Source organism: Lathyrus oleraceus, chromosome 5 (assembly GCF_024323335.1).
Source record: "Lathyrus oleraceus cultivar Zhongwan6 chromosome 5, CAAS_Psat_ZW6_1.0, whole genome shotgun sequence".
NCBI lineage: Eukaryota > Viridiplantae > Streptophyta > Magnoliopsida > Fabales > Fabaceae > Lathyrus > Lathyrus oleraceus.
The window spans coordinates 486,709,334-486,720,245 of NC_066583.1; the positions used below are offsets into that span (position 1 = coordinate 486,709,334).

Sequence of the window (10,912 nt, forward strand, 5' to 3'; positions counted from 1 at the left end):
CAGAACTCAACTCCAGAATCTGTTTTTGAAAAGCAATGAGTGCTTCAGGGAATACGCTCAACGCTGGAGGGAGACAGCTTCCCGTGTTCAACCTCCCATGTTGGAAAAGGAAATGGCCAACATGTTCATGAATACGTTGCCTGGACCTTACGTGGAGCGTCTGGTGGGGTGCAATGCCTCCAACTTTGCTGATGTGGTCTCTACTGGAGAGAGGGTAGAGAATTACCTGAAGACCTACAAGAGCCACAATGGAGGTGGATCTTCATCAGGAGTAAAGAAGCCATTTATGGGAGGACAGAAGCAGAGGGAGGGGGGAGTGAATTCTTTGACTTCATATCAGAACAGAGGTGTTCAGAGGAATAATTTTCAGACCTATCATCAACAACCGTATGTTGCGGCTGTGACCATTCCAGCTGCAGCACCATTACAACAACAACAACCACAACGTCAGCTAGCTCAGTATCAACAACAACAACAACCAGGTAACAGACCCGCCTATCAACAGAGGCAGAGGATGATGGACCGGCGTTTCGACACTCTTCCAATGTCGTGCGCTCAACTTCTTGCTAGTCTTCAACAGCTACAACTTGTGCAGTTACGCACTCTGGCTCCTCCGGTTGGTAGACTTCCGGTGGGTTACGATGCCAATGCTAGGTGTAGTTTCCACTCTGGGGCACCTGGCCACAATATCGAGAACTGCAAAGCTTTTAAGCATGTAGTTCAGGACCTCATTGATTTAAAGGCTATCAGCCTTACACCGGCTCCAAATGTCGTCAACAATCCCATGCCACAGCATGGTGGTGCAAACGTGAATATGCTGGAAGAGGAAGCCAATTCCGTTAAGGATGTGTTGAAGTTGAAGACTCCGTTGTTGGAAATTAAGGAATGCTTGCTAAAGGCCGATGTCTTCCCCGGTTGTGGGAAAGGTTGTTCGGAATGCGCTACATAGGGTAAGGATTGCTTGAAGCTGCAGCAGGGTATCCAGGTCTTGCTTGACAATGGTACCCTCCAAGTTGAAGGCTTGTCTGTCAAAGAGTTTGCTGAAGGGGTAATTGAAGAGGTATTTGAAGATGCTGTTGAAGAATTCACAGATGTTGTTCCTGCTAATTGTGTATTTCCCATTGATGTATTTAATTTTTCAAATGTTGTTGCTGATATACCAAACAATGTGTCTGATCTTGATGTAACTGAACTTGATTCCGGTGTTCCGGATGTTTTTGTTTCAATGAACGAGATTCCTGAGTACGACTATGATGTCGCTACTATCACCATCTTTTACCCGACTAATCAGATCAGTGTGCCAGAAGCACAACCAGTGCCACCAGTGCGACCGGCCGCTATGACAATCACAACCCCTGGTCCTTTACCTTTCACAAGTGAAAGGGCCATTCCGTGGCATTATGGGGGGAGTGTATACACACACGATCATGGGGTGGAACGACCTTTGAAGGTAGAAGAGGGTCAAAAGTCTGAACTCGAAGCTGAAGGTCCCGCAGTGGACAATGTTGGTGGAATCGGGCGATTCACCAGGAGTGGTAGATTGTTCTCACCACCCGTTACCCAAAGTGAGAGTGCTGATGCCGCGGCTAAGGCCAAAGGCAAACAAGTTGTAAATGAGGGCACTTCTGCACCCCAGACTGGCTCAGAGCCTACTTTCTCGAAGGATGTGGACGAGCTTCTGAGAATCATAAAGAAAAGCGATTACAAGGTAGTCGATCAGTTGATTTAGACGCCGTCTAAGATATCCATTCTCTCACTCCTGTTGTGTTCAGAGGCACACAGGGAGGCACTTCGGAAGGTCCTTAATGCTGCATATGTGCCTCAGGAGATCTCAGTAAACCAGCTAGAAGGGATCATTGCAAATGTTCATGCAAGCAACGGGCTGGGCTTTACTGATTCTGACTTAACACCAGCTGGACGCAATCATAACAAGGCTTTGCATATCTCAATGGAATGCAAAGACACCGTGTTATCTCACGTTCTGGTGGATACAGGTTCCTCTCTCAATGTGCTACCCAAGAGAGCCCTGTCAAGGTTAGAAGTAGAAGGTTTGATCTTGAAACCTTCCGATCTCATGGTGAGAGCCTTCGATGGTTCTAAGAGGTCGGTGTTTGGAGAGGTAGAATTGCCAATTCAGATTGGATCACAAACCTTCAACACCGTATTCTATGTGATGGATATCAGTCCCTCGTACAGTTGCCTTCTGGGTCGTCCTTGGATCCACAATGCTGGGGCAGTCTCCTCAACACTGCATCAGAAGATCAAGTTCCCGGTCAATGGAAGAATTATCACTGTCTGTGGTGAGGAGGACATCCTGGTCAGTAACCTGTCTACATTCAAGTATGTAGAGGTGGAAGGTGAAATTCAAGAGACTCTCTGTCAGGCCTTTGAGTCAGTTCAAATCAAGGACGCAGCTCCGGTGGAAGGGGTTAAAGCAGGAGCCCCTATCTCATCTTTCAAGCAGGCGCAAACCTTGGTGGATTCAGGTGTTGCTCCCGGTTGGGGACGTCTGTTGGAGTTACCAATGAAAGACGACAAGTTCGGGATTGGGTATCAACCAGCGCTGACTTCTACAACTTCAGCACTTCAGACTCGTCAGGGGCCGATTACTTTCTCCAGTGCTGGCATCATCCAATATGGTCAGATCTCTGCGATCAACGATGAAAATGGAGATAGTGATTGTGACATCGACAACTGGGTGCGTCCGAGGATCCCGGGTGAAGTCATCAACAATTGGTCTTCCGAGGAAATTGTCCAAGTCACTCTTCTAGAGGAGTAATTTTTCTTTGTTTATTCATGCATGTCCAAGTCTTACGTTCCGCCCAGGGCGTAATGACTCATTGTAGGGCTCATCTATGTGAATACCTGCATTGTTTATCATAAATGAAGGACGTCTTTTGCATTTAAATGTTTTGTTCACTGTCTTTCTATTTTTGCAGTTTTCAAAATTTCAAAAGAATAAAATATTTGGCAATGTTTTGTTTAGTTTTCACTCACTGTCCACACTCATAAGCACATACCATCACTCATGCAGATGCACATCACCGGATCCTATTGATAACAGTTCTGCTATGGCTCGCTTCGACTTCGAAAATCCAATCTTCCAAGCTGAAGAAGAGGGTGATGAAGACTGTGAACTCCCTGAAGAACTTGCCAGGCTGTTAAAGCAAGAGGAAAGGGTCATTCAACCGTATCAAGAGTCTACTGAAGTGATTAATCTTGGCACCGAGGACGTCAAGAAAGAAATCAAGATAGGGGTTGCTTTGGAAGATGATGTGAAGAAGGGGTTGATTGAACTGTTGCAAGAGTATGTTGACGTCTTCGCTTGGTCTTATCAGGATATGCCAGGGCTTGACACAGACATCGTGGTACACCGCTTACCTCTCAAAGAGGGTTGTCCTCCGGTCAAGCAGAAGCTCAGAAGAACAAGACCAGAGATGGCTGTCAAGATAAAAGAAGAAGTGCAAAAACAGTTGGATGCAGGGTTCCTAGCGGTTACCAATTATCCGCCATGGGTTGCAAATATCGTTCCAGTACCTAAGAAGGATGGAAAGGTACGGATGTGTGTCGACTACCGGGATCTGAACAGATCCAGTCCAAAAGATGATTTCCCATTACCTCACATCGACGTTTTGGTGGATAACACGGCTCAGTTCTCGGTATTCTCCTTCATGGATGGCTTTTCTAGCTATAACCAAATCAAGATGGCACCAGAAGACATGGAGAAGACAACTTTCATAACCCCATGGGGCACCTTCTGCTACAAGGTGATGCCGTTTGGTCTGAAAAACACTGGGGCAACATATCAACGAGCTATGGTGACTCTATTCCATGATATGATTCATCATGAAATCGAGGTTTATGTGGACGATATGATTGCCAAATCTCAGACAGAAGAAGAACATCTGGTGAATCTGCAGAAGCTGTTTGAGCGTTTAAGGAAATTCAAGCTGAGGCTTAATCCGAACAAGTGCACTTTCGGGGTGAGGTCTGGAAAATTGCTGGGTTTTATTGTTAGCGGAAAAGGGATTGAGGTGGATCCTGACAAGGTAAAAGCGATACAAGAAATGCCTGAGCCAAAAACAGAGAAGCAAGTCCGTGGTTTCTTAGGAAGGTTGAACTATATTGCAAGGTTCATCTCTCACCTAACAGCCACGTGTGAGCCAATTTTCAAATTGTTGAGGAAAGATCAGGCTATCAGGTGGAACGACGATTGTCAAAGGGCTTTTGAAAAGATAAAAGAGTATTTGCAGAATCCTCCTATCCTTATGCCTCCAGTCTCAGGGAGACCACTGATTATGTACTTGACAGTACTTGACAATTCTATGGGTTGTGTTCTCGGTCAACACGACGAGACAGGTAGGAAAGAGCATGCCATCTACTACTTGAGTAAGAAGTTCACAGATTGCGAGTCGAGATACTCAATGCTTGAGAAGACATGTTGTGCACTTGCATGGGCTGCTAAGCGATTGAGACAATACATGCTGACTCACACAACCTTACTGATCTCCAAGATGGATCCAGTCAAGTATATATTTGAGAAGCCAACTCTCACCGGAAGGGTTGCTCGTTGGCAAATGGTACTGACAGAGTATGATATCCAGTATACATCCCAGAAAGCCATCAAGGGGAGTATTCTGTCAGATTATCTTGCTCAACAACCGATTGAAGATTACGAGCCGATGAAGTTTGATTTCCCAGATGAAGACATCATGTTCCTCAAGATGAAAGACTGTGAAGATCCAGTTGTTGGGGAGGGACCTGATCCAGATGAAAAGTGGATTTTAACGTTTGATGGAGCCGTCAATGCCAGAGGAAGTGGAATCGGTGCTGTCATTACCACTCCGAAAGGTGCCCACATGCCTTTCACCGCTCGTCTGACCTTCGAGTGCACCAATAATGAAGCTGAGTACGAGGCCTGTATCTTGGGTATTAAGCAAGCCATTGATTTGAGAATCAAGACTCTGGACATCTTCGGAGATTCAGCTCTAGTGATCAATCAAGTAAATGGTGATTGGAACACTCTCCAGCCTACTCTGGTCCCCTACAGAGATTACACGAGAAGACTGTTGACTTTCTTCACAACAGTAAAGCTGTATCATATACCTCGTGATGAGAACCAGATGGCAGATGCTCTTGCTACTCTATCCTCCATGATCAAGGTGGTTCGGTGGAACCATGCTCCCAGGATCGATGTAATGCGCCTTGACAGGGCCGCGTATGTGTTTGCTGCTGAACTGGTAGTCGATGACAAGCCCTGGTATCACGACATCAAATGCTTTCTGAAGAATCAAGAGTACCCTGCAGGGGCATCCAACAATGACAGAAAGACTTTGAGAAGATTGGCAGGCAGTTTCTTCTTGAACAAAGACGATGTGTTGTATAAGAGGAACTTTGATATGGTTTTGCTCAGATGCGTGGACAAACACGAGGCGGACATGTTAATGCAGGAAGTTCATGAGGGCTCCTTCGGTAATCACGCCGGCGGACATGCGATGGCTAAGAAATTCTTAAGAGCGGGTTATTACTGGATGACCATGGAATCTGATTGTTACAAATATGCGCGGAAGTGTCATAAATGCCAGATTTATGCTGATAAGGTGCATGTACCGCCGAATCCTCTGAATGTGATGTCTTCGCCGTGGCCGTTTGCGATGTGGGGCATTGACATGATTGGAAAGATTGAGCCGACTGCTTCCAATGGGCATCGCTTCATCCTTGTTGCCATCGACTATTTCACCAAGTGGGTCGAAGCAGCATCATTCGCGAATGTCACCAGACATGTGGTTGCCCGTTTCATTAAGAAGGAAATCATTTGTCGCTATGGGATTCCCGAAAGAATCATTACTGATAATGGTTCTAATCTCAACAACAAAATGATGAAGGAGTTGTGCCAGAACTTCAACATTCAGCATCACAATTCTTCCCCCTATCGTCCTAAGATGAACGGTGCTGTTGAGGCAGCAAATAAGAACATAAAGAAGATCGTGCAGAAGATGGTCGTTACGTACAGGGATTGGCACGAGATGTTACCCTTCGCCTTGCATGGGTACCGCACTTCAGTACGTACATCGACCGGGGCAACCCCTTACTCCCTTGTGTATGGTATGGAAGCAGTCCTACCTGTCGAAGTGAAGATTCCTTCTCTAAGAGTCCTGTTGGATGTCAAGCTAGATGAAGCTGAATGGATTCGGACAAGGTTCAATGAGTTGAGTCTTATCGAAGAGAAGCGAATGGCAGCCATTTGTCATGGGCAGTTGTATCAGAGTCGGATGAAGAGAGCCTTTGACCAGAAAGTGTGCCCTCGATGTTTCCAAGTCGGAGATTTGGTGTTGAAAAGGATCCTTCCTCCTCAGACGGATCACAGGGGCAAGTGGACTCCTAACTATGAGGGACCGTATATCGTCACCAAGGTTTTCGATGGTGGGGCCTTAATGCTTGCAACGATGGATGGTGAAGACTTCACTTCCCCTGTGAATTCAGACGCAGTTAAAAAATACTTCGCATGAGATAGACCCGCTGGACAGTAAAAGAATAGTCCAGGCAAAAAATGGGCATCCCGACGAACCAAGAAAATGAAAAGGTTCGGGCAAAAATTAGGGATTTAAAAATGAAAAGATCGTACACCCGGTAAGTTGAAAACCTGAAAAGGCAACTTAGGCAAAAATGGGTATCCCGGTGGATTGAAAACCCGAAAGGGCGATCCAGGCAAAAGTTAGGGATTAAGCGAATGACTGCGTTCTGAGTTAGTTCTGAATCTCATCTTGTGTCGATGACTGGAAACTTTCAAAAGGAAGAAAACAATCTAATCACCTTTTTAGAAGGCTGATCATCTGGAAGATCTTGAAGACGGGCAAGTCATAGCAGAATTTGAACCCAATAGAAATCCATTTCCCATTGCCATTAGATTAATTTATATTTTATCTTTTGTGCAATTACCTCTTTCCAGGGATTGCTTCCTGATGTGAATGCCTATTCAGAGGCCATTCAATCAATAAAATCATGTTACTCAGTATATCTCTGTTTTCATTTTCATTTTACTGTTTTGTTTGCAAAAATGACGTCCGAATTTTTGATAAACATTGCATCATGACACATAAGGGCTTTACAGGTACATGCTTAATAAACATTTAAAATTGCTGTAAATTTTAAGTGCTTTGGATCGTCTATTCAGAACAGATACCCTCGGGGCATTTCCTTAAGATTCCCAGCAGGTTCTCACTACTGTACTCCCCAAGCGGTTGTTTCAGACTATACACTCCCTAGTAGAGTTAACAGTGCCAGACTGTATATCCCCAGCAGAGTTGACAGTATCAGACTGTATCTTCCCAGCAGAAGCAGCTGCTCCTCGGAGTTCGATGCCAGATCGATGTTTTCAATCCCAGATCGATGATCTCTTTCCTGGAAGCATAACCTCGGTACCGTATCGGTGTTTGCCTCCCCCTGCTGAGTCATCTCTCGTAGATTATGGTTGCCAGAACCACTATCATTTCCCCCAACAACAGGTTTCCAGCGCCGCTCTCTCTCCAGTCAAAGTCTCGGCATCTCGCCATTGCCAGAACACCGCACGGCTGATCATTTCCCCAACAGGATTCCTTGCTTCAGCTTGGCATTTTTCCCTAGCATTTCGCATCCCTGCATGTAGAATCATATTGCATTGCATCCTCCCAAATCGCGTAGCATTTCCATTTTCATGGAGCATTACGCCATCGCAAAATTCAAACATACGCATGTAAGCATAAAACATTCTCGGTATCCCAAGTGATAAGCCAGAAGGTTGTTTCCAGTGCTCAGACTGAAGGTTGTTCATGACTTATTATCCCCAGCATGGGTCGTTGGCCCACGTGCCGCCTCAATTATCATTTTCCCTATTTGTGTCGATGCTGACAGGCATGAAGTTTTCCGGTATCCAGACCGAAGTGGCATTCAGGCCAGTCTTTCCGGTATTCAGACCGAAGTGGCATTCAGGCCAGTTTTTTCCGGTATTCAGACCGAAGTGGCATTCAGGCCAGTTCCCGGTATCCAAACCGAAGTGGCATTCAGGCCAGTTTTTCCGGTATTCAGACCGAAGTGGCATTCAAGCCAATTTTCCGGTATTCAGACCGAAGTGGCATTCAGGCCAGTCTTTCCGATATCCAAAACCCGAAGTGGCATTCAGGCCAGTTTTTCCGATTTTCAGATCGAAGAAGTTTCCGACGATCAAGTCGAAGTACTTGTGGCATTCAGGCCAGTTTTTCCGATATCCAGACCGAAGTGGCATTCAGGCCAGTTTTTCCGGTATTCAGACCGAAGTGGCATTCAAGCCAATTTTCCGGTATTCAGACCGAAGTGGCATTCAGGCCAATTTTCCGGTATCCAGACCGAAGTGGCATTCAGGCCAGTTTTTCCGATTTTCAGATCGAAGAAGTTTCCGACGATCAAGTCGAAGTACTTGTGGCATTCAGGCCAGTTTTCCGGTATCCAGACCGAAGTGGCATTCATGCCAGATTTCCGGTGATCAGACCAACATTGATACTCTCATATTCCGATGCTTAGTGTTCAGACTAATGTGCGGCGTTCAGGCCAAGGGTACTCCTGTGTTACCATTTATTTTGGTATCCAGGTCAACTTTCTAGTTCGGTATTCAGGCCGATTTTTTCACCGTACCAGACGGATTCTTCTTTTGAGATTGCTTCTTTGCCGATTCTGACAGGCATGGTTAATTATTTCATAGGGATTCAGGATCAAAATCCGGGTCTTCTTAGTATTTAACCATCTCCCACTATGATCATATGAAGAATATCCTGCTTCATGATATCTAGTTGAAGACGTTTAAATAGGGGCAGCTGTCATACCCCGATTTTGGTCCTAAATTTTTATGTTTGTTTGGCATGCTTGGCCTAACCTTACTTTGGTTTTATATGAGGATTGGTTTTTGATCCAAAGTCATGGTGTTGTGATTGTGGATACATCTATGGTCTGGGTCATCTGAACAACCAAGTTTCTTGTGTTTCTAGCCACTTGCCAGCCAAATTATTGGTTCATGGATACTATGTCAAAACCCTGACCTTATGGTCTCAGTTCATGGCCTTGTTCATGTGCATTATCAGTCATGTTCTTTTCAAAGTCAAACATTCAAGTCATAAGGCAAAAACAATTTGGGAACCAACTTCAAACCATTTGTTAACCCATTTCAATTTATTTCATGTCATTTTAAACCATTACATTTGATTCTACATAAGAAAATACAAGTCTTGACATTTTTGACCAATTGTTGACTTTGGTCAACAGTTGACTTTTTGGTCAACGTTGACCAAACTCAACCCAAATCCAAAAAACCTCAATTCCATTGATTCATTGTCCATTTACAAAGAAAATACAAAATTTGGCATTTTTGACCAACTGTTGACTTTGGTCAACAGTTGACTTTTTGGTCAACTTTGACCAAAGTCAACCCAAAAAAAAATTCACCCATAATTGTCCATTGAATTCCCTTTACAAAGAAGATACAAAAAAAATGCATTTTTGACCAATTGTTGACTTTGGTCAACGGTTGACTTTGGTCAACGGTTGACTTTTTGGTCAACTTTGACCAAAGTCAACCCTCACTTGCTCTTGACTATCCAAACTTGGCCTGGCCCTTTGTTTCATTGTGTCATCCAATCTTCATGTTTGTTGATGATTTTCTTGATTACTTCATTTGCAAGTAAGTGACTTTGTGCACACCATGCTATTTGAACATCTTTGAATCAACGGTCATTAGCCTTGGTCTATCCCAAACTAGGTCCAAAGAGTTCTCTAACAATCCAACATAATACTTTGCTTATCACTCACAGCTCGTACCAAGAATACAATACACCAAACCTTGAAAACAAATGACCTAGCCAAGAGACTCCACATATCAGCCAATAGGAGGAATTAATGGGAAATCTAATCTTTTCACAAATTCAGCTGCATCAAACACAAATGATAGTCAAAATAACATGGCACGGTCATCTATTCCTCAATCATTTCCTCCTTGTCCACCCTTTTCACAACATAGTCATGATGATTACCAATCCTTTCTCAACATGTCTTCTGCATTTTCAAGTCTGATTGTCTCTACCTTGCTGCAACACCCTGCAGCCCATGCTGCAGCAAGTTTTGCTGCTACATTTTGGCCCTATGCAAATGTAGAATCTTCAGCTGATTCTCCAGCTTGTTCTCAAGGGGGTTTTCCATCTAGACAAATTGGTTCACCTCCGAGTGTAGCAGCTATTGCTGCTGCTACGGTAGCTGCTGCAACTGCATGGTGGGCAGCTCATGGACTGCTTCCTTTGTGCGCTCCACTCCATACAGATTTTGCCTGTCCTCCTGCATCAGCAACTGTTGTTCCATCAATGAATATCAGCGAAGTTCCACCTAAGACAGAACAAGGAGATATTACACTACAAAATCCTCGTCTGCAAGATCATGTACTAGATCCAAAAGACTCAGAAGCTTTGCAAGCTCAACATTCAGCTTCTAAATCACCAGCATCCTGCCCAACAATCCAAAACAGTTCAGTGAAAAAAGCTACAGTTAAAGCATCAAGGTACAATAGCCTTATAAAACCAGTTCAGAGATGCTGCAAGGTATGACAACCAAGTTTTTAGTACATGAATATCCTACTACTACAACAGCCAACACACATGACAAACTCAGCTGTTCAATAAGCAAAACCAAGGAATGTCTTACCTGCTGCAGGGACATTAGCCAAGTTGGATTTTGGAGCAGTATACCACTCTAGATTCATCATATCATGGTATCCAAGTCATCCTAAGCCAGTTCTTGCTGCTGCAATGCCATAATAGGTACACATGCCAAATGAGATGATTTGCAACCAACATTCCTATGTTGCAAAAGCACTCAAGCAAAGATAGACCAATACCATGCTCAGACTTACACCAGCATG

The 10,912-nt window shown here is 44.4% G+C and overlaps 1 protein-coding gene across 1 annotated transcript; it reads left to right on the plus strand.

Annotated features, from left to right (window-relative positions):
- The first annotated feature begins 902 nt into the window (after nt 1-902).
- LOC127081485 (protein LATE ELONGATED HYPOCOTYL) lies at nt 903-10,598 on the plus strand. The gene is made up of 2 exons (XM_051021739.1): nt 903-950; nt 9,864-10,598. The coding sequence occupies exons 1-2, from the start codon at nt 903-905 to the stop codon at nt 10,596-10,598; spliced, it is 783 nt and encodes a 260-aa protein (XP_050877696.1).
- Nucleotides 10,599-10,912: the final 314 nt, after the last annotated feature.